The sequence below is a fragment of the Rhinichthys klamathensis genome, unplaced genomic scaffold (genome assembly GCF_029890125.1).
Source record: "Rhinichthys klamathensis goyatoka isolate OS25496 unplaced genomic scaffold, OSU_Roscu_1.1 h1tg000487l_1, whole genome shotgun sequence".
NCBI lineage: Eukaryota > Metazoa > Chordata > Actinopteri > Cypriniformes > Leuciscidae > Rhinichthys > Rhinichthys klamathensis.
This window is the reverse complement of record NW_026606974.1, coordinates 1,358,122-1,382,307: the sequence shown is the minus strand read 5'-3', so window position 1 is coordinate 1,382,307 and position 24,186 is coordinate 1,358,122. Positions and strand designations below refer to the sequence as shown.

General features: G+C 38.1%; 1 protein-coding gene across 1 annotated transcript in view; it reads right to left on the bottom strand.

Annotated features, from left to right (window-relative positions):
• Positions 1-24,186, bottom strand: part of si:dkey-91m11.5 (PH_BCR_vertebrate and RhoGAP_Bcr domain-containing protein) — a 54,469-nt gene that overhangs the window by 5,796 nt on the left and 24,487 nt on the right. The window contains exons 3-18 of the mRNA XM_056237565.1: positions 20,093-20,271; positions 19,181-19,285; positions 18,837-19,022; positions 13,807-13,914; positions 13,648-13,708; positions 13,501-13,553; positions 11,332-11,472; positions 8,325-8,450; positions 8,072-8,233; positions 7,871-7,990; positions 7,519-7,594; positions 7,270-7,374; positions 6,404-6,478; positions 5,403-5,500; positions 5,083-5,202; positions 746-805 (exon numbers count right to left, since the gene is read on the bottom strand). Coding sequence (XP_056093540.1) covers positions 746-805; positions 5,083-5,202; positions 5,403-5,500; positions 6,404-6,478; positions 7,270-7,374; positions 7,519-7,594; positions 7,871-7,990; positions 8,072-8,233; positions 8,325-8,450; positions 11,332-11,472; positions 13,501-13,553; positions 13,648-13,708; positions 13,807-13,914; positions 18,837-19,022; positions 19,181-19,285; positions 20,093-20,271 — 1,775 coding nt within the window. The remainder of the gene's footprint in view (positions 1-745; positions 806-5,082; positions 5,203-5,402; positions 5,501-6,403; positions 6,479-7,269; positions 7,375-7,518; positions 7,595-7,870; positions 7,991-8,071; positions 8,234-8,324; positions 8,451-11,331; positions 11,473-13,500; positions 13,554-13,647; positions 13,709-13,806; positions 13,915-18,836; positions 19,023-19,180; positions 19,286-20,092; positions 20,272-24,186) is intronic.

Here is a 24,186-nt window from a genome sequence, read left to right as displayed (position 1 = left end):
ATTGAGTAGCACAACTGTTTTCAAAATTAATTATAAAAAGAAATGTTTCTTGAGCATCAAATCAGCATATTAGAATGATTTCTGAAGGATCATGTGACCCTGAAGACTGGCGTAATGATGCTGAAAATTCAGCTTTGCGGTCACAAAAATAAACTACATTTTGAAATATATTAAAATAGTTCTTTTAAATTGTAATAATAGTTAAATAGTTAAATTGTAACAATACTTTTTGTCTTCAGTATTTTTGATCAAATAAATGCAGCCTTAAACATGCAAGATTACTTTCAAACACATTTCAAAAATCTTGCTGACCCAACTATTGAACAGTAGTGCATTTATATATAGAGTTGAAAGTGTAATTTTAGCAATTTTAGTTATTATTCTGACAAATGAAAACTACTAAAATCTATAAATAAATACTAAATAATAATTTTTTGTAAAATAATAAATACAAAAACAATTTCTACACAATCTAATTTAAATATCTTACAAAATCTGCAAAATAGACAAGTAATCAGCACCTACATATGCACTACATATGGTAATATCATCATATACAGTATTTCACAGTTCTCTGCTATGAGACAGCAAAATCAATTATATTTACTTCCCAGATATACACAGATGATCTCAATCAAAGTGTGCTGGCCTATTTAAATGTAAATGGACTTTTGAACATTTAATAAAGTGATTGCTCCTATTATTAGTAAAGGTGTTATTATTGTGCAGGATGAGCCACACTGACCCCATTCATGCTGATTACTGTCCTCTGCCAGTCTTTACCCTGCAGCGATTGAGGATCCAGCTGTGAAAATAGGGACAAATGTCAATCAAGAGGATAATCCTTATCTGAGTGCGACCCAAACACAGAGTCACCTGCTAAAAATGGCAACTCATTGAACACGCCACTGGAAAGCATCTATATTTCGCTAAATAAATAAACAAATGAACTGAGCCAGGACAAGTGACGATAGCTGTCCAGGCACAAAGTATGCATATCATACAGATCAATGCACAATACTATTTTAATTTACACTTACAGGCACAATCACTTAAAATAACAGATATGCAAAACCAAAAGAATATTATGATCCAAACGGTATCCTTTCTTTATGATATGTCCATCTTCCTTATGCCCAGTATTACATAATGTCCACATAATCAGTTATCAAAGTCAGTATCAATCCAGTGTCTCTAATACCAGATGTCAGTTTGTATTTATAGTGATCTGATATGGTTGATGTGACAACATAATTTACCAGCTTGCTGGCAAAGGAAAGACCAGTATTGATTGGTTGGTTTTACTCATGCCAACAAATCTGATTTATCTAATTTGAGAGGCAACTGGTGCACTGGAACATGGTGAAATGACAGCAACAATCAATGTCATATTCTGTACACAGATGTTCAGACAGCATTTTTCATCATCATACAAGAGTACATACTGATATCAATATTGATAATAATAAGAAATGTTTCTTGAGCAACAAATCAGCATATTAGAATGATTTCTGAAGGAAATGTGACACTGATGCTGAAAATTCAGCTTTGCCATCACAGTATTACCGTCACATAATATTCAAACAGAAAACAGTTATTTTCAATTGTAATTATATTTCACAATATTACTGTTTTTACTTTTTTTGATCAAATAAATTAAGTCCTGGTCTAGCATAAGAGGACGATACCCTCATGTCACGATTCGATACATATAACGATACTGAACTCACAATACGACATTATTGCGATACTCCAACATGGTAAAAGGTTAACAAAAATGTACTGTAGATTAAAATGCTAAATTTGATATTACATCGGAGGTGAAAATGAACACTGTAGGCTTGGACTTGGTGCTGGTAACCCAATGCACAGGACAGTGGTGACACCAGTGACCAGAATAAGAACATTCATGATTCTAAAGCTGAAAATACAGAATTATTTTAGATGAATATGCTTGCACTTTGTCAATGACTAGATATATTTAAGATAATGTAGGCCACTTTTTACTGGTAACATAAGACATTTGGCATTATCAGGACCCACAAATATTTCCCCATTTCGTAGATGGACAACAACAGAGCATGAATGGAGCAGTTCTCCTCGCCAGACATTAGTCAAAGACTGCAAATGGGTGTTTACAGGGCAATACAATACTTGATTAGCATCTTATCAGCCTTCTCTTAAAACTCCCCGTACATGATCTTACAAAACGCTTCGTATAATGCATCATTTTAGATATCATCCTCAGATTTGAAATGAAGCATGACCACACTTGTGGCTTCACTTTAGTTGTGGTTATAAGTTATTATACTACATTCACATAATATTTTATACATTTGATAAATACATTTTTAATATATTTTGTTTTTGTTTTTATGTTTGAGCTTATATATCTCCATATTAATAACAGTCATGTATGCCCCACTTGCCAAAAAGGTGTGTGTGTGTGTGTGGGGGGGGGGGGGGCTGGGTTAATGTAGTTCTGACACTAAAACTCTGTAAAAAATGTATTTTTTCTCAGAAGTGTTCATTTTGGGTGAACTATACACAATACAGATTGTCACTATCCACGGAATTGTTGCATTTTTGTATTGTGATATATTGATATATTGTTACACCCCTTGATGTTGATCTTGAGCCGTGTTTATTCATAATAAAGCACGGTTAAGGTTTTGTTGATTTCTGAAGGATCATGTGACACTGAAGACTAAAAATGTTACTGAAAATTCAGCTTTGCATCACAGGAATAAATTACATTTTTAACCGTATTACAACAGGCACCAGTTAATTTATATTGTAATAATACTTCACAGAATTACTTTTTTTACTGTCTTTTTGATCAAATAAATGCAGCCTTGGTGAGATTAAGAGATTTCTTTCAAAAAACATAAAAAAATCCTTAATATTTCCAAACTTTTGAGCGGTCCTGTATGTATAAATATATCTTGACCCCAGCAGCCCCTTGCTGCCCCCTGGAGGTATGAAAGCCCTGCTGTACACCAGGGTGTCTTATATACTCATTCTCAAGCCTTAATCGTTTTCAAATCACAATTTCTGTTGTAGTTTTACCAAAACAATGCACACCCTACTGTTTTACCGATGCCACAAAATACAGATCAAAGAAAAAAATTCTTGCAATGATTGATGGTAAAATCCACATCAAACACTTTACTATCTCAATTCCTAACCAGCCTGCTTAATAATATATCTCAAAGCAAGTTTCTCATTTCCAGAATTGCTCACACGAGGAGGTGAGGCTCCCGTTACCTTCTGCCTGAGGAGCGTGCTGCGAACTCTACCCCAGAGTCGAGCCCCGGTGCTGGGACCTCTCCTGAGGCCAATATCCACCTCCTCTTCCTCCTCCTGTTTCTCCTCTTCCTCCACTTCACAGCTGCTAATGAGTTCTTCCTTCATCAGTTTACTGCTCACAGCCTTCATTCTACCATAATGCTCTTCACCATTCTGGATCTGGTCCTTATTGCCCATCTTACTCAGGTTCCTCAGAGGAAGCTACTGTTATTGACAAGCAGCAGCAGGATACAGGAACACGAACACGAATCCCTCCCCGCTCACAGAAGTACAGTCAAATTCAGATCTTCTAGCACGATTGCAGGCTTGCGTTCCATGTGATCCTGAAGCAGTGCGTGTTTTGGTATAACCGTTCTCATGCTGGTCTGGATGAACCTGTTGTTGTGAATCTTGTCTGCAATAGTCTTGAGTACACACACACACACAGATCTCCCCTGACAGAGCTGTTCCACAGATGGAGTCCTGGGATTAACTACTGAATCTCCACCCACCCTGATGATTACGGCCCAGTGTGGCAGCTGACCTGCCAACAATGTATTCAAGACAATTTCAAGTGTTTTGCTTGGTGTTTTTCTGGTTATAGCACTGAAATGTGGCACTTCCAAAGTTTAGGACAATATTATGTTCTTCCAATCACTATTTATCCTGTTGTAACAATCATTTGAGAAGAAACTGAAGCGTTTAACCCTATACAAACAGGTATAAAGGATCTCGCTTGGAGTGTTTGAAGTAAACAACTATACAGTCTGTCGCCACAAAGGAAATGCTTATGGTTGCCATGGCAACAAATGGTCACGTGATTAAGACAAAAGCTTTCATTTGCTGATACAGATCCTCACTCCTCCCATCCGTAATGTCACACCTGCCCCTTTGGGACTCTGTCAGCGTGTCATGTCCCACTTTCTCTCTGGAGTGCTTCCAACTCTGACGACAATCCATAGTACAGTCCCTCTAATCCTTCTCCAGCACAACACCTAAGCAATTCCCCAAGGCCTTCCCTCTGCTGTTTTCTCTGGTGACATGACCACACCACCGCATATGGCAGGATTATCTACCTGAACAACTTACCGGCTTTTCTCGGTTCATTGCATTAGGCATTAAAAATGTAAATGCTTAGTCACTAGCAGATTATACGTACACCGCCTTGTTTTATCCTGGGATGCATGACTAATCTATAAAATCAGTAATAAAAATAATCAACAATTTCATTGCCGATTACTTGGATTTGTGCACAGAGAAACAGTTACATCAGTTACATCACTTTACAGAAGTGAAAACGCAGTTCTATGGGGGAAAAAACCCATATGAGCCCACAAAGCTTAGTTTCATGTTGGCAGGACCTTCATTTTTTATCATTTAATTTAACGGAGTGTCTATTTACACTAAGTGCAAATCGCCCGTCTTGTTGGCAGAGGCTATTTACACTAACTCCGCCCACTGAGGTCTGGTTGGGTCAAACAAAATTACGGATGATGCTGCATCGACATCAGGAGCAATAGTGTAGGGGTAAGGTGGCAGAACGTTTTGACGCAAATCGTACAGTGAAAGAAAACCTAAGAAAACCGACTTACAATATAACTGCAGTGTTCAAAACAATAAGCTGTTAACTGTCTGGTGTTTGTTGGTGAGATCAACCCTGGGCTCTGTTATCACTGCGAGGAACCACTGCTGAAATTATATGTGCAGTTCACCATCTCAAAGCTCCGTAAAATATTCAAGTATCATATAAAGGTATCCCTGCATGTGATGAGTTGACATAACGAGCAAGCACACCTGAATCTGTCCCTTGGCCATGATGCGATCCATGTTCTCCCCATCATCCATGCACTGTTTGACCTTACTGTAACACAGCAGTCTGAGGGTCTGAGAGCCCTCCAGCTCAATCTCAAACTCCTGTGAAAAGAGAGTCAGCTTGCATTATAATGTCTTTTCATATTTAAAGCTGCAGGGTATAATTTCTTCTCAAATAAAAGTAACTGTAACATAATTACTAATATAATTATTATATCTGTCTTTCTAACACTATATAGGTTTCTTTATCATTTAATGTTTTTGCAGGTAAGTGTGTCCTGACGATGCGCTGCAGTTCTGACCTCATTCCAGTTTGGCTCTGTGGTGTCTCTGTACACACGAGTCTTTGCTTTGTTCACAAAGTAGCCGAAAGAGTCCACCTCTAGCGTACAGTACAGATCTGAGGTGAGGGAGAGAACAGACAACAAGCTGGTTACATATAAAACCATATATATATATATAAAAACTGAAAGTTATTTTCCACACAGTATCTTTTCCAAATAAAGTTAAAGGTAAAAGTGTTAGAAGAGGGCAATATGAGCAAAATCACATGGCATATTATCATTCTAATATGCTGATTTGGTGCTCAAGAAAATTGTCGTATTATCATATTGTGGTGCTTAATATTTTTGTGAAAACAAAAATGATATTTTTTCAGGATTCATTGAGGAATAGAAACCTCAAAAGAATAGTGTTTATTTGAAACTTTCATAGAATAGCATTATGAATGTCTTTACTTTGTCAGTCTTTACTTTTGATCAATCTACTTTTCATTATAATTATTAATACACTAGATTATTTAATAAACACTGGCTTCAAATTGTGCCTAAGAACATCCTTCACTGTAACACAGCCTCTCTAAGGGCTATTTTCTTAAATCGACCACAGTGTGTGAAGAGCTTTTGGTTCATACAGTCATACAGTTCAACCCTACTCTACATCAAGGAAGATTCTATAGGGGAAAAAAGGCTATAACAAAGCAGAAACAATAAATGAGCGAGTTTCTCAAGCCAGGCAGCTACACAAAGAGAGACGGAAATTAACGATGGAAAGTCAGATTTAAGAAGGAACGCAGTGTTCCCTGTTAATCCCCCCGTTCCACAGCTGCTCATTGAGAACTCTGCCCAACAACAGCAGGGAGCATGTCAGGTGTTTTCATGCATGTGCGCACATATTAGGGAGGCATTCAATAATTTAATGATTACTGTGAGCTGGATTTCACTCCATCTAATTGCAACCACCAAAAAAACACACCGCTCCAGTCTCATAAACTAGGTGAGACAATGCGTGCCAGACAACTTACTCGAGCTCTGTTTCAGCCCTGTCGCAGAATGGACAATCACATTCAGAAAGCCATACAGCCCTGTGGATTCATCATCTATATGGGGAAAAAGCAATTAAAGTCATGACAAGTTTCAGATACACTAGAACAGGGTTCCTCAAACTCGGTCCTGGAGGGCCACTGTCCTGCAGAGTTTAGCTCCAACCCTGATCAAACACACCTGAGCAAGCTAATCAAGGTCTACAGGATCATAGATATCCATAATAAAGGCTAGATCTCTTACGGTGGAGTCTCAATCGTCATCACCGTCGGCCATCTTGTCACAGGCAAGCTTTCTGGCGGGCTCTGTGGTGCCTAATGTAAGATGAGTGATCAGCACGAACACAAATACTCTTATCTCGTTGAAATCTTGACGGATAACAAACGGTTTGGTTTCTTACAAACGTTATTAACGTGGCTATAATTCTGGATGATTATTTATTTATACACTTATTATTCATAAGTATGCAGTGTCATAACTACATCTCTGACGTTTATAACAAAGCAAACGGTTTGAAAATCGGTAGAAAATTTAGCAAGTTATGGTTATTTAAAAAGTACATGCACCATTAAAACACAATGTTACGAGTGAGCGAGCTGCCTGTGACAAGATGGCCGCCAGGTGCGGACGTCGACCTCCATTGGCCAGCAGCGCGGACAAGACATCAAGCCTTTATTATGGATATCTATTTTCAGGATCACTAGAAACTCACAGGTAGGTGTGTTTGATCAGGGTTGGAGCTAAACTCTGCAGGACAGCGGCCCTCCAGGACCGAGTTTGAGGAACCCTGCACTAGAAAGAAAGAAAGGCAAATAGTTCTTAATGAAGCAAATAAAAAGGCACTCACCTTCTTTATTGATTGTCAGAGGAACATTGTGAACCGTCTGTAGCTTCACGCAGGAGTTGGTGAGCATCTGCAACTCCAGCGAAGTCAAAGAAAAACTCTTGAAACCTGGGAAAAGACATTCAGAAATCAAGAGAGACTTGGTCAGTGAAGCCACCAACATCTGAATTTAACCAAGTCACTCTCTCTGAAGGAAAAGGAATCCCGCTGTGATTTTATTGGAAGGTGTCTGTGAGGAATAGCAGCGCTTACACTTTTTCTGCTGCTCCCGAATGATCTCCCTCCATTCTTCTCGCTCGTAATCAGACGAAATAAGGAATGTATAGCCCTGAAATAAAATAAATAAAACACACAAGATATAAGAAAGTTTGCGAATGGCTTGTTTGAATTGTCAGTTTTAAACTTTTTAGACAATATATTATAGAATTCCAATCTTTGTTATTGTTCAGCTATCTGCCATAACATGAAAATAGAAACAATATTAGTGCGAGTAATTGATGTCAGAATTTAATGTTGGGTAAACTATCCCTTTAAGTTTTCAAAAGTCTTAAAGAACTTTTAAGCAAATGCAAACACAGACTGCAGATTTTTGGTATTGATTCACCTTGCCATTCCGGTTACTGACTCTGAAGGCCATGCATGGAGACATGAGCAGCAGCAGCGATTCCTGTTCGCACAGTTTCTTCCTGAGGCGATCAAGGGCTTTACCTCCTTTACACACTCTCTTAACACGAGATGGGAAACAATTAACACAAAGCTGACTGTTTGCTGAAGAAAAGCATTTCTAATGAATGCCTTCATCTACCTTTTCTCTCTGGATCTCGTTCTTGATCTGGGAGATCTTGACCTTTATGGAATCTATCTCTTCCTCTGGTATCTGGGGGACCGGGGAGGACTCGGATTCATCAATGGTCTGAAAGGTGACATCAGCTAGCGGGATATACCACTTACAGTCGTACTGCTGCCCCTTCCTAAACATTGGGAGACACAGAAACCAGGGTGTCACACATGTGACAATGAAGATGAGGAGAAGAAAATAAAGTTTAATAAAGATTGACTTGCCCTCCGGTTTGTTTCTTCAATTTGGCGCAAAGCAGCAGGTCGGTAAAGAGGAAGACATGCCGAAGTTTTCGTGCCCCTTCTACTAACTCCACCATAAACTGGTCTCTGAGAAGCTGTCGATTCTTTAAAGACATTAGGATGACTTTAATATGCATGACAATACTTTTAAAACAATAACTGTCTTTTTTTCTGTTATATTTCTATAAAATTGCAGATATAATCATAATAACAACAACACAAGTACTTATAGACCGTTTTCGTAGACTGTGATGACGTGCTTCCATATCATAAACCTACTTTTTACAGTTTTGAGAGTGAGGACAAATTTGAATTTTTTTTCTCTTCTGACCAATGTTATCAATCTCTCTATTTTTCCCCTCTTTTGTAAAGTCTCAGAAATGCTATTGGAGCAAAATTTAATTAAAAAAAAAAATCTATTTGTCGAAGTTTCTGTTCACCACTATAAAAGTTTACCCAATGACGACGTCTGCTTCTGAACTCTGGAAATGTGAAAAGGGTCGTCAGAATTTTTTGCAAACCAAAAATAACCTTGACACACTTAGTTTCAACCGTTCAACAATAGGGGGCGCTCATGTATTGTTTACTGCCCCATGAATCTGTGGCAGTCATTATTTTTCCTGAGGCAGAAGGTCATTTAAAGTAGGTGAGGAGGAAAAGCAGCCAATGAGAGGCTCAGACTCATTCACTCAAATGGAGGCATGACACACTTAAGCAATTGCGCTATTGTGGGTGAGTCACGGGAGCTATTTTCATGATAATGATGGCAGCCTGAGGGGGTTTCAACCTCGGACAAGCATGGCTTGATGGGATTTAAAAAAGTGTGCTTGATGAGATGATTCACAAAAGGCAGATATGATGGTAATTACCTACTGTAAATCACATTAGAGAAAAAAGCATACAAATTTACCCTTCAACGAAATGTACAAACAACAACCAAAAACACAAGTAGCTCATTTTGTCCTTAAAATTGAAAAAGCTCCTTACGAGATATTCCCAAAAATGTCCATCTCAGGTCAGTCTTTATAACTGGGTGTGTATTTGCATTCTTGAGTGACCGAATCCTCCCTAATTGAAGGGTGTGTGACATATGTGAAAGACATCTGCTCTTTTCATGGCCTAAATGTCTGTGTGTGTGTGTATAGATGCATTCAAAACATTGGCTCTGACCTGTGACCCTGGCTTCAGTGAGAGTGTGTTTATCCCTTATGTTTAAACTTGCATTTTTTTACATCAAGATTTGGCCCACATGATATACGGGTACAGTATTGACTTTAGCTGCATTCAGAGACATCTGCTGAAACAGCCTAAGATGAGATGCAAAACATGGCCATGAACTGGAAATCCATCATCTCGCAGACAATAATTACACAGGACATGGACCAAGATGTCCTGTCATAAAGAAACGATAATGCTGGAAAATATTTCTTTCTGAACAGGCATTATCAGAGCTCTGAGTGAAAATGTATACATGCAATTAAATGTATCATATGTTTTTGGTAATGTTTTACCACTAAATCAATTCAATTGGACTTGGAATATAGTGCACAAAAGATATAAGCTACGTTTATGGGACTTTTGTGCATTTGAGTCATTGTTGAAGCTTGAAAGCTTCAGTTATAATACACTGAAACTGTAAAATGGATCTTTAAAGTTTCTCCTTTTGTGTTTTACGGGGGAAAATTTTTTAAATTCCTTTAATACAAAATTGTTAGTTGGATCCTAATGGAGATACGAATAGATATTTTGGGTCTCTGGCAATGAGTCACAGTAATGATTAATGTTGAAAAATAATATTCTATGATGAATACTTTCTCGTAAGATTGTATAATGATGTTTTTATTATAGATTTGTGTGATACAAATTTCTTCATTTTAGTACAAATCTTTACTGGAAGAGTGATTAATTGAGCTTTTGTTCTCCAGTTCATCTGTCAGACATTCTTTTAATCATTCAAATAATAAATAATCTATCTTTGAATTGAATCTCTGTATTTTCTGTAATAAAAATGCCTGGCATGTCCACAAGCCTACAATCAGAGAGTCACTTCCCACACAGTTTTCCAGTAATCTGCGCGGAAGTCTAATACAAAGTCAACTGACTCACAGTACAGAGGGGTCGGGGCAGTATGCAAGAGTGTGTGTTTGTGTTCATTCTGAAGCTGGGAAGGGTGTTGAGACACTTCTCGTTTCGCAAAAAATACCTTTGATAAATGAGGAAGGGGAAAAGGAAGGCGGGAGATGATTATATTGTTGACGGGACCCATGAAGCGTTATGAGACCGGAGTGTACTAATGAATTTTTGTAGACTGATAGTATTCCTAAGAATTACAGTACAAGAGAATTACAGTAAGGATTTTCCTTCTGACCTGGTCACCATGAAAACATGAGAGAATACAGATCTTTTTAATTACTTTTCAAGGTAAAAAGAAAAAAAACGTTTTTTCTTTGTTTTGTTTTTTTACAAATATCATGATATTGATGATATTATCATTTAAGTTTTTGAGGAGTTGCATCACATAACTTTTCAAACCACACCTTGTCCAAAAAAGGCCTTACATGCCTGATTTGATCTGTCTATCTTATATTTATCTGATATTTTAGGCAGACTTAATGATCTTGATACAGTCATTAGGGTCCTCATATGATATCACTTTCTGTTTTGTTTTTTCCCCCCAGCATATTGGTCGCACCAAATGATGGACGAAAGTTTTTTATAATATTAATGAATCAGTTTTCGATAAAATATCATTCAATTAATTTATTAAATAGCTATTAAAAGGTGTATTATGATTTCAGGACAGTTTTATCACCCTAACACCCCCTACCCCCATAAGATAAAAACATCATCATAAAAGAGCTGTGTTCATGTCATAATTATGTATTCACTTTTGTAAAAAAATTAATAGATGCAGACAAAAAAAAAAAAAGTCACATCATTGACCCATAATACAAACTGGCCATATTACAGTTGGGCAGCACTGACCTCTCCTTTCTTCACTGTCATAGACTGACGACGGGGTGTGATCTCCTCATTAATGCTGGACAAGAAGTTCTGGGAAATACGGAGGGCGTCCTGCAGGAGAGGGCGATCTGGATGACTGGATGGGGTGTGCTTCAGCAGGTCCTAAATTTAAAGAAACACACAGGCTAATTTAAGGTCTTGTTTACTCCTGGTATTAAAGGGTTAGTTCGTGGTTAGTTCTATAGACCAACTTAATTGCCACTTTCAAGGCCCAGAAAGGTAGTAAAGACACCGTTAAAATAGTCCATGTGACTACAGTGGTTCAACCTTAATTTTATGAAGCGATATCATGTGAATACTTTTTGTGCCCAAAAAAATCAAAAACGACTTTATTCAACAATTTCCTCTCTCCCGTGTCAGTTTCTGACGCTGTTCACGTGAGCACCACGACACATGCATGTGATGCTCACGCAGGAGCCAGCCAATACCGAGCTGGCATTATGACGTAGAATGGTAATTGCGCTGCTGTCTAATGCTGCGTTCACACCGGACGCGAATAGCGCGTCAAATTTGCGTCTACCGCGTCTAGTTTGACGCTTGACCACTTTGTGTTAATTCGCGCGTCAAGAGTGAAACTGACGCGCGTAAAAACAAAAGTTTGAAGCGAAATTTACGCGCGTCACGCGCGTCGGATTCGAAACCTGTTGGCGGCCATCTTTTTTATTTTGATCGAGCATTCATCGGGAGAGTCACCGCTCTGTATTTGCTCTGGAGAGCAGAACGGCGGCGTAGGGATCATCGTCGCCATATTTGTGTCCACCAGACCCTTCGGAGGCGAACCCAGTATGGGGAGTTTTACCATTTGCTCGCTCAAGGAGCTGTGCCTGGATGACGGCCGCTTTCAGCGGTACTTCCGCCTGTCCCGCGCCCAGTTTGATGACCTGTTGTCCCGCATTGGAGCGAAGATCACCCTCGCCCTCACCCACCTAATATGTCATTTATTTTTGTGTTGATGATAAATGGAGCCAGCCTCCAAAAGTGATTAACCTGTCCTGTGATTTTTTTCTCTCTCACACAACACTGTCCAGACACGAATTTATGCACTATAGTATGTTGGTTGTCTTTAGATTATAATAATATTTCATATAATCTAGATATGGAATAAATAGCATTCAATACAAAATGAATGTCTCATATATTGAAATCAAGTTTTATGTGATAAAATATTTGATTTGTTGTGCATTAGAACCACACCAGGCATATTTAGTCATATTACAACATAATTTATTGAAGCATCCAGATACTTCACCACGTGACAGCAGCAAGCAGCTAGGCTCCTGATTGGTTAACGCGGCGCGAATTGACGCCAAAGTTCAGATTTTTCAACTCGGGCGGCAGACGCGAATTCACGTCAAACGCGTGAATGCACAAAATGCACCATTCGCGCGTAACGCGCCAGACGCTCAATTCGCGCCATTCGCGCGCGAATGAGGCGTATTCGCGTTTACCGCGCCGCGCTCTACGCCTCATTCGCGCCGCAGGAATTTTTTACGCGCGTAACGCGTCTTTGCATTGACTTAACATTGAAATCACTGGCGCCTGACGCGCTATTCGCGTCCGGTGTGAACGCAGCATAAGGGGGGTATCTTCATTATGTATCTTCATGATGTATATTCATACATCAAATATCTTCATTTGTGTTCCGAAGATGAACGAAGGTCTTACGGGTTTGGATAATAACAGAATATATAAATAATAACAGAAATGTCATTTTTAGGTGAAACTAACCCTCTTAAGATGCATTTTGGTTGATCGGATCACAAGTGGATGACATTAAAATCTGGTGTAAACAGGATCTAAAACCTTTTAAGCTTGTTCACTTGTAACCACTTCCAGAGGTAGTCGAAAAACGCATTGGACCGGGTAGAATGCGTTCGAACAGTCACCAAAGGTCACCACCAGGCGTAAACGGGAATGTGTCTCCCTCATCTACTTGTGATCTGATTGACCAAAATGCATCTTAACACCAAGTGTAGACAGGGCCTAATAGTGCAAAACACTCATTTGATTAAATGTGTAAATCAATATAGTCCATGCACTTCCAAATAAAACATGTTACGCCACTAAGCACAAACACTTTCACTTGAGAAAAAGTCATGATTAGGTGTATACGCTTTCAGTTTCACTCACATGGAGGACTAGGGTGCTGCGAGTGACGCGATCCACCGGTTTATACAGCAGGGCTGAGAATGAGAACGGCAAAGAAGTGATCAGAATACTAAGCAGTGAAAAAAGAGTAAATGTGGAGGAATTAGTGAATGAATCATGATCTCTTACTTTCCAACGAGTTCTTGGCATTCTGATCTTTACCCTCTTTAGCACTCTTGACTTTCAGATTCTGAAGGTAAAAAGGGAAACAAATACATAAAATATCCAAAGAGGCAAAGATATCAGCTCTTGTTTTGACAGTATAATGAAAGCGCCCTTAAAACTGACCTCTGAAATCTCGGCAAACTGAGAATTGGCTTGACAACACTTTTCGGCAGTTTCCACGGCAACCTTATAGTTGTCCACAAAAGCCCTGTACACGCCGAGCTGGCTGGCCTGTGTGGGAAGATAAAACGACAGGAGAGAGTGAGAGAGAAGGTGGTTTAAAGATAAAAGTCAGAGCTAGAGGCAGATTACTCATGCATGTTACATCGGCTTAATTCTGCTTACTAAGGTAGAGCAGGCAGTTTTACGTGGCCTGGTATTAATAATACCAGCCTGACCCAGCATAAAGACAACAGCACTCAACACAACAGACACATTATGACAATGACGTAAGTGGTTGAACTATATATATAAAAATATATATATTATAAGTTGAAAACTATTATTATCTAAAAAGATCAAACACACAATAAATGTGTCAAAAAAGGACATATTAACAGAGTGAACACACACTGAAACAAAGGAGAAGTGACTTGGGGTAAACGTAGCCAAAATGTTGTGGTGAATGAGCATTTGTGTCGTGAAGAAAAAACACCATTCAAAAGACAACAACTGTGAAATGGCCACGTAACAAGCATTTTCCATGGTAACATCTCGAGTGCTGCCAACACTGGGGTAAATAAGAGAAGGACTTGTGATGGGGCTTGTCATGAGACAGAGAGGTTAAGCACTTCCTTCAACAAAGCCATTATACTGCAACTGGGGAAACTTGTGAGCGATCCAGAATATGAGCATCATTACCCAGAGATCAGAAAAAAGACGGATTACATCGTGCTGTTAACTCCGCTCACTGATAAAAGATGAATACTCATTAAAAGAGTGAAAAGAACCATTAAAATGAAAAGAAGCACTTTCTAAAGACTCTCCTCTAGTGAAGTGTTCTGAGGACACATCTTCTGTGCCATGGCAAAAAGTGTTATATTTTATTTGAGCCGTGAATGTGAGTTCTCACATTCATGTGATAAACACTTGAAATAATGTAATACCATGGAATAATGTCAAGAAAAGTCTACCAGTGTTTACCAGTTCACAAACAAATATTAGCCGGTTCATTTTAGAGAGTCAAAAGCTTACAGCTTGACCAGTGTATCCTGATTCACGAAAAAATGACTCTTATGAGCCGGTTCATTTTAGGAAGTCAAAAAACGTACAGCTTGACCAGTTTATCCTGATTCACGAACAAATGACTCTTATGAGCCGGTTCATTTAAGTGAGTCAAAAACTTACAGCTTGACCAGTGTATCCTGATTCACGAACAAATTACTCTTATGAGCTGGTTCATTTTAGCGAGTCAAAAACTTGCAGCAGCTTGACCAGTGTATCCTGATTCACGAACAAATGACTCTTATCTTATGAGCCAGTTCATTTTAGTGAGTCAAAAGCTTACAGCTTGACCAGTGTATCCTGATTCACAAACAAAAGCCTCTTATGTGCCGGTTCATTTTAGGAAGTCAAAAAACGTACAGCTTGACCAGTTTATCCTGATTCACAAACAAATGACTCTTATGAGCCAGTTAATTTTAGTGAGTCAAAAACTTACAGCTTGACCAGTGTATCCTGATTCATGAACAAATGACTCTTATGAGCCGGTTCATTTTAGTGAGTCATAAAACTTGACCAGTGTATTCTGATTTAAAAAAAAAAACTCTTAAAAGCTGTTTTTATTTATGAATTGTTTAAAAAGATGTGTTTGAATCAGTCTGACTAGTATACCGGTAAGTATATAAATGTAGTGAAGGGTGGACTAATTTCTGTAGGAAACACTGGCCTGAACCTATTCATTACAGTATGAAAACAACATCTGAGCCAATTTTTGGACTAAACTTGTGTAATGAGTCAGGGGAGTAAATCCCATGGCATGAGAGTTGGCGGTCCACAGGGAGAGGGAGAGGGCAAGGGAATGCCCAGCAGTGAGTGGGTTTCCAGGGCAGACACATGGACTCCTGCACTATGACATCATGCATTCTGGGAAACAGAGCAGACACTGGACTCACTGTCCACTGAAAACTCTGTGCGACCATGTCTCCCTGTGGGATTTCCTGTTTATTTACCCCTCTCTGTGTAAAACACACACACCCTGGAAGAGAACTGTCATTTCAAACACAAACACACACACACACACACACGGTAAGGAACATGGCATTTTCCCCCAAATATTTGTGCTTTATAAATATGCCCTTCATGCAAACATATCGAAATGCACAAAGATAAAGGAACAAGCCACAAAAATGCTCCGCTTTACATGTCACTAATGCCTCAAATAATAACCACAGGTATTTGCAGCTAACAATATAATCCTTGTGGGATTAACAATGAATTCAGCCTTCGGCCACACTTGCTCAACCCCAATGCCTTTATATTTCAAAGAAGGATTTATGTCAAACAACACCTAAATTCACAGCTACAACCATGGCCGTGGATCCCAGAGGGGATGGTGATAAGTTTCTAACCCAAACCCCAACTGTGGAAACGTCAGAATTTATGAGTGGAGCAGATCGACACCATGCAACAGTTCACTACATAGTTTTAATTTATGGCTTTCAAAACTGTACGTTTTGTTTTATAATATCATGAATGTCTGGGCACAAGATGTAGTGTTTTCACTACATATAAATTTCACTTTATTTTCACTTTTCAACTTCAAAGGTGATGTATGGAAGCACAATTATGAGACAAATTCACACTGCAGCATAAAAGTCACATGGTTACATGCACTAACTTTGCGGTTGATATGATTTTTAAATTGTTTTTTAAAGGTGTCTCTTGTGCTCACCAAGGCTGCCTTTATTTGTTAAACAATACAGTAAAATATGATTACAATTTAAAATAACTGTTTTCTATTTTAATATATTTTAAAATTTTAATTTATTCCTGTGATAAACAAAAGCTGAATTTTCAGCATCATTACTCGAGTCTTCAGTGTCACATAATCCTCCAGAAATCATTCTAATATGCCGATTTGGTGCTCAAGAAATATTTCTTATTAATATCAATGTTAAAAAGAAGTTGTGCTGCTTAATATATTGTGGAAAGTATGATACTTTTTTGTTCAGAATTCATAAAGTTCAAAAGAAAAATATTTATTTTACACAGAAATATTTTGTTACATTACAAATGTCTAATAAGATTACATTATAATGCATCTTTTGAGAATAAAAGTATTAATTTCTTTTAAAAAAAATTTACTGACTCAAGAAAATACAAGAAACAAAGTCACAATTCAGAGATATAATGTGAAACGCAAAAAGACGGTGAAAAACACAGATTCTTTTTTTAATGCTCCCTGTTCCAGGCAAAATCATGTAAGAGGTCTTTGTACAATCAAAACATCCATCCCATGAAAAAACAGTTTCATAGCTTAAAATTAGGGCTGTCAAATGATTAATTGTGATTAATCACATCCAAAATAAAAGTTTTTTTTACATAATATATGTGGGTGCACTGTGTATAATTATTTTATATACATAAATACACACACATGCTTGTATATATTTAAGAAATATTTTCATGTATATACTGTATATAGATTTATATATAATTTATATTATATATAAATATAAATATTTTATATATAAATAATATTTTTTTCTTAAATATACATGCATGTGTGTGTATTTATATATATACAAAATAATTATACACAGTGCACCCACATATATTATGTAAAAAAAACTTTTATTTTGGATGTGATTAATCATTTGACAGCCCTACTTAAAATAGATCGTTTTGATTGTCGGATCTGCAAAGTTACAAGGAAAAATATATTTGCATATGACTGTCTCCAGAGCAAGAAATTGACGAATAGTTATACATCATCATTTAATGGCTGACATTTTTCTACACTGGATGTAAGCGTTGCGTCGAAAGTAAGAATCCATTATAATCACTGACGCTGTCTACACTGGATACAGTATACAGATGCGCTTCAGTTTATTTTAATGGTGTCCCGGATCGTGTCGGAGGTTTTTTTATATGTTTGTTCAGAGCATTTTGTTTTGTAAACGAGGCAGTGTAATGGAGAGTTCGCAAAGAAACTGTTTTGAAGGATGATCTGACAGCAGCTGCATCTCCAAACCGTAAGTAAATGATTTTATAATCCTCTGTCTGTAAATTACAGTTTTACATGAATAATGTTTTCAAAAAACAGATTACTCACATCCAATAGCAAGTGGGCGTTGATACTGTTTCCTATGCAATGACTTTAGCCATCATGGCCGTTTACTGACAAGCCTTAAAGGAGCCGCCTCATAAAAACTGAGAATTTCAGACAGAGGGTCAGAAAATAATATTTTTTCTGCAAAAAATGATATTAAAATTATAAGCAAACTTAAAAAAACATGTTAAAATAATAACAAATCTGCTAAGAAACTTTTTAGTTTGTCGTGAGATCCGGCTAGAACACCCGAATACCTTTCAACCCCAGCATTTTTGACCGCAGCCCCACCGATCTAAGAGCAAGACCCCCTATCTGCTTTACATGCAGTCGTGTGGCTCTGAAAAGCTTTCATCTGCACAAGCGTCAAGTCCTGCGGGCGTCTATAAAGATGGGGGTAAAGTTTCAGTTTCCACAGCTAATTGTGCCGAGTGGAATGATGTGGCTGTTGCTCGTGAAGCTCACTAAACCAGTTATCAAAGGAAACTTTCCTTAGGGAGGACCGGGGAGACATGCTTTGATGATGACTGCGTTTATAAACCGTCTCTAAAGATCTCTCTAGGGTGGTCTGACAGAAACATCATGTATGGATTTCCTAAATTAGACACGTGTATGTGGCAGCATCAAGTTACACCACAATTCAGTTGTTATAATAAATAACAGTAACACTGGCGTATTATTAGATGATAGTGCATTATGAACCAGTGAATTCAATAATAGTGCATCTGGTGGGTGGTTTGGCCAAAATCTTGTAATATGATACAATTTCATATAATATAATAGTTTTGCTGGAAACACAAATTAATACAAAATTCAATCAAAATGAATTTTTTGAATGCTGTATGTTTTATATTAAACAATATAATACAGTAATGCTCACCAGTTTCTGGAAGAGGTCACCCACACATTGATGGTGGCTCCACTGTTGCACTCTGGGTAACAGGCCATCATAAAAGTCTTTGTGGATCTCATGGAGCTCAGGCACTTTGAAGAAAATGGTTTCTATCTGCTGGAGGGTTAACATGGGCTGCGAAGTGGTGGCAGCAGCTTTCAGGGGCTTCATAGGCTGTGATAAAAAAAACAGGGGGTCAAAAGGTGTCCATGTGCTCCCATTTGTAACCATCTGGGTGCAGTGCAATGTGCAAAGCTCAGCACCACTATAACGGTGATCTCTGACCCTCTTTAGTGAGTAAGCATGCAGTAAATCAGTCCTGTATTACTCACAAGTAAGAGCGCCTCCAAGTGGCTGAGATAGGCTTCCTCACTGGCCAGAATCCCTGATAAAACCCATTTCCTCATCTCCAGCCCTTTTTCGACATCCAGCTCCGACTGGGAATGTCCAGGGTGAGAGTGGAAAGAATGAAGAAAGTGCCCATTACAAAAACCCTTTAGGGTTCAGCCAAAAACACACATTCCAGTCTAAAGGCCCTAGGAATTCCTTAGCAGGGTAATCCTCATAAAAACCTAAATCCTATCCAATACAGATTTACAGCGCTCAACTATAGACTACATAATCCCATATACTGATAGGAAAACATCCCAAAGAATAAAGATAAAGGATGCAGAGGACAAAAGTTCAGCGCATACACACATTTGCATAACTACGGATGTTAAAAGACCCTTAAACCCGAAGTAAAAGAACCGATAATAAAATTTCGGCTGATAATTATTTTCATGTTTTTCGCGAACAGTTGATAAATGGATGGTATTAAAACTTACACTTTCAGTATTGTGTCTAAATAAATTATAAATAAAACACAAATAACTAAAATCAATCGTTTTAAATGCTACAGGTGAATTTAGGCATCAAAACATTATAATACAGTATGAAAAATAAATATTCATTTTGAGATTTAATAATGATGACATTAACATTAATTATACTTTGAGCATAATTAAACATCCAATATAGCCTGATACTGATAATTTTGAAAAAAAAAAAAATATATATATATATAGAATATAAATATAGACCAATAACCTGTACAGTAACAATATTTCATGCAACCCTAATGATAAAAAAAAAATCATGCAAAAACACAACTTTTTAAATGACAAAAACACTTGAGAGAGGTGTTTAAACACCATCATATCATCAAGGCAAATGCTAGTTCTCTGTATATCAATGTCCCTTACTGATTTAGTGGACTCCAGGGACCCTGAGGTCTCTCTAATGCTTCGGCCCTTAAGGTGAAGGCGAGGAGAGGAGAGGGAGTCATCCGTGTAGGATGCAACGTCAGGCTGCATACGCTGGTCCTCCCCTCGATCACCATCATAAACGTATGCTGGAGGCGGGGTCCCGCTAAACGGGATGTCTGCAAATAGAGACAAGAGAAGTCAGGGTGTCATACATGACTTAGAAGTGTAACATATGATTTTATTCACTTTGAAACCATATCAATAATTCAAAATAGAGTTAAAATACAGTATAACAACAATAAAATATTAGTATATAATATAATCTCCATTGTCAATAAGTGGCAAGCACCCAAAAATGGGTGATATATTAATAAATCTTAATTTCGAGTGCCTGAAATAATCAATACCCTTCATCAGGCAGAGAGTCTCATACATCTCTGATCTCTTAATGTAATTCACACAGAGGACTGAAACCTTAGCCAAAAGCTTTTTCCTCTTTGCAATAAAGACCTTGACATATAATTGAAAGCAACAGATAATGTCTGCCAAGCGAAGACAACCAAAGCCGTTAGGAATTCATCACCCATTTCACATTTATTCTTGGAAACATTATCTACCATCTCTCTAAATCAAAGCCTCAAGTAAGCCTCCTGTTCATTATTAATGCATGACGCTGCACTTGAATTATTCAAAATGTGTGTAATAAAATGCAGCAATTGAATTGTAATTTTTTTTTGCTCTGACATTATAAGGATGAATTGGTTGTTTTACATTTTTTTTTAAAATCTTTTTTAATTCTTATTTATATCATTCTACTAAAAGTCCACCATAATGCACTGTTTAATTTAATCAAACAGAATTAATTGCCTTTGTTTAAACGGACTCTGGGAAAAAGAGAAGACTTTTTTTTTCAATAAGCTTGAGCTAACATTTTCTTCATATGATCTGGTTGCTGCCGTGACAGACTGAGTATTTGTTCCACACCTCCAGGGAATACCACTGATACTAACCAAGAGAAAGAGTTTAAGAGCGAGTCAGTCAAGTAAGTCGAGTCAGTTCTTTGTTATTCCTCAAGCCTGACACAACTAATGAACAATGGAAGACTAGAGGACTTCATGCATGCCTCTGTCCTGACGGAGACCCTTTTACTGCCACTGAAAAGACGATCTGCAAGTTAGAAACACGCCAACTCACTGACGGAAATGTGAAACTGAAGTCAAAGCAGTCCATTTAGGAGAAGACTGACACAACCCCATTGAGCGGAAACTAAAACCTCTTAATCACTCAAATAGCAATGAATAATTCAACACCATTGTTCTTGTTTTAATTACCATTGATGAGGATTAAGGGCTACATGGATGAATAGCTGCATTAGTGATGCCATTTTAATATACTGGGCATGTTTAGATTTAAAAATTAGGAGTTGCTGAGCTGAAACCAAACAAATGCACTTCATACTGCCTAAATATATAACTTTGCTTAAAGGAACAGTTCGCCCAAAAATGAAATCGCTTTTCCATACAAGAATAACGCATAAATTAACCAGGAAAAATGATATATATGGCGGCTATCATTCACATCAGCTCTGATTCATAGACTGCAGTGACTAGAGACATGATGAATCCTCATAGACTGCCCTGACAATTGTGAGTTATCCCTCTGTCTGTATTTGTAAAGTAAGTTGTCTAAAAGCAGTCATTCATTTCCTGCAGTCTGTGAACAGCTCAGCACCTGTGAGATATCCAGACGCAAGCATATCGACTATGTGTCTGTCTTATCTGGTGTCCTGATCAGCTCAAATAAGGCAAAGTCTGAAGCTACAGTCAAGAGCTCTGTAGATGTACACAAAACACGGGCACGCACACACACACACACACACACAGGATATCAAAAGTTCAAAACTGAAATCCACTCTCATTGATCCCTCACAGCTCTTGCTCTGTACATAGTATGTTTAAACTAGAGTAGTCACGATGCGAAAACTTCAGTAGCCAGAAGCAATACCACTGAGATTTCAATAACAATTTCGATACCACAGCAAAACAAATATGTCAATGAACACAGTCCTTTATTAAATGTTAGCCTTTAAAGGGGCCGTATTATGCCCCTTTTTACAAGATGTAGTATAAGTCTCAGGTGTCCCCAGAATATGTCTGTGAAGTTTCAGCTCAAAATACTCGACAGATCATTTATTATAGCATGTTGTAAATGACCATTTTTGAGTGGAAGGAAAAACATGCTGTTTTAGTGCATGTATCTTTAAATGCAAATGAGCTGCTGCTCCCCACCCCACTTTCCAGAAGAGGGCGGAGCCTTTACAGCTTGTGCCTCAGATACTCTACCAAAAACGAAAACTTCTGTTTGGTTTTGATTATTATCTCTCTGTTGCAGTCAGGCTCATGTGACATTGCAGTTCTTCTTCATCATGAAAGTTTATTATCTGCATGCGTTTTAAAGCTATATCAGTCTAAACGGTGTGTCCTGCGAGTATTAAACTAAGTTCTCTTTCAAGTCTTATTGCGCTTAAACTGTCAAATACACACATGGTTATGTCAAAAACACACAAAGTTCACATAAACAGTCGGTTATGTCTGTGAACGTAAACAGTAGGGGTGGAATGGATCAGTTGATCCATGATCCATACGGACCAGGTTCGGCACGCATGGGATTCGCGGATTAAACGCTAAATTTAACCATCATAGAGTGAAAGTTTATAATTTGGACGTGTTTTGTCTTGCCAATTTACACATTCAAACAATATTAAAGGTCCCGTTCTTCACGATTCCATTTTTCAAACTTTAGTTAGTGTGTAATGTTGCTGTTAGAGCATAAATAATACCTGTAAAATTATAAAGCTCAAAGTTCAATGCCTAGTGAGATATTTTATTCAACAGAAGGCCCCTTTCAAAGCATACAGCGAACGGCCGGTTTGGACTACATCCCTACTTCCTTTTTTAATGACGTAACTAGAACAGTTTTTTGACTCATCTCCGCCCACAGGAATACACAAAAAAGGGGGCGTGGTCTTGTTGCGCTCCCACGTAGAAGAAGCACTTCAGCTGCGCATGGATCTCCAATTTATGGTAAGAGGCGTGACCTTTCCGGGCAACGTGCGATAAGCTGCTGTCGAATCACAACACAGGAACCGCTGGCACAATCAGAACTCGTTACGTATTTCTGAAGGAGGGACTTCATAGAACAAGGAAGTCATCGGGCCGTTTTTTGGACAGTGAAAACAGCAGTATAAAGATAAGTAAATTGTGTGAAAAATACTGTTTTTTTTACACGCGAAACATGAACACATGTTATATTGCACACTGTAAACACAATCAAAGCTTCAAAAAAACATGAAGAACGGGACCTTTAAACACGGAAGAAGAGGCGAAAATCGGGACTCGCGCGTTATCTGTCTGTATATGAAGCGCGTGTGCGCACAGAGAGAGAGAGAAAGAGAGAGTATTTTTAGTATTCATCTCTGCTTGTAATTTGTGTATTTGTTCTTATTTTATTACTGACTGTTCACTTGTTTTTAATAATGTTTGAACTTTATCAGTTAGGCTAGTAGTTTTTGATGTAGTATCGAAGAACTTCAAGTGAGATTTAAGTAATAAATGAAAAGCAAAGTTACATTTGAATTTTACACCTAGTTTCCACTCCCTAACACTTATTAGGCCATATCAAGCCTGTCCACTCATAGCCATCAAGCACAACAGTGTAAAACAACCACTCATGTACACAAACAGTGTGCTTTACATGAAAAAAAAGCCCAAAAGACTGGAAGTTGCGTGTTGGCAACAAGTGCCTCGTATCTCGATTCATTCAGCTTACTTGGAGCACAACGACATTAAGAGTGGGCAAAAATGGGAGCAACTGGGTGTTAAATCACCTGAGAGAAACAGAAAAGAGAGGACTCCGGAAACACGGAGGCAGCCCTGCTGAGTGGCCTGGCATGTAGCCTGCTTAAAAGAGAGAATAATAGACAGAGCATGAACAAATAGAGAACAGGAGAAAAGAGGTAGAGGATTAGAGAGATAGCGAGAGAGAGGTCTTTGCTTTCTGAATGTAGAAGGAAGAGCATGCCAAAGGGCAGC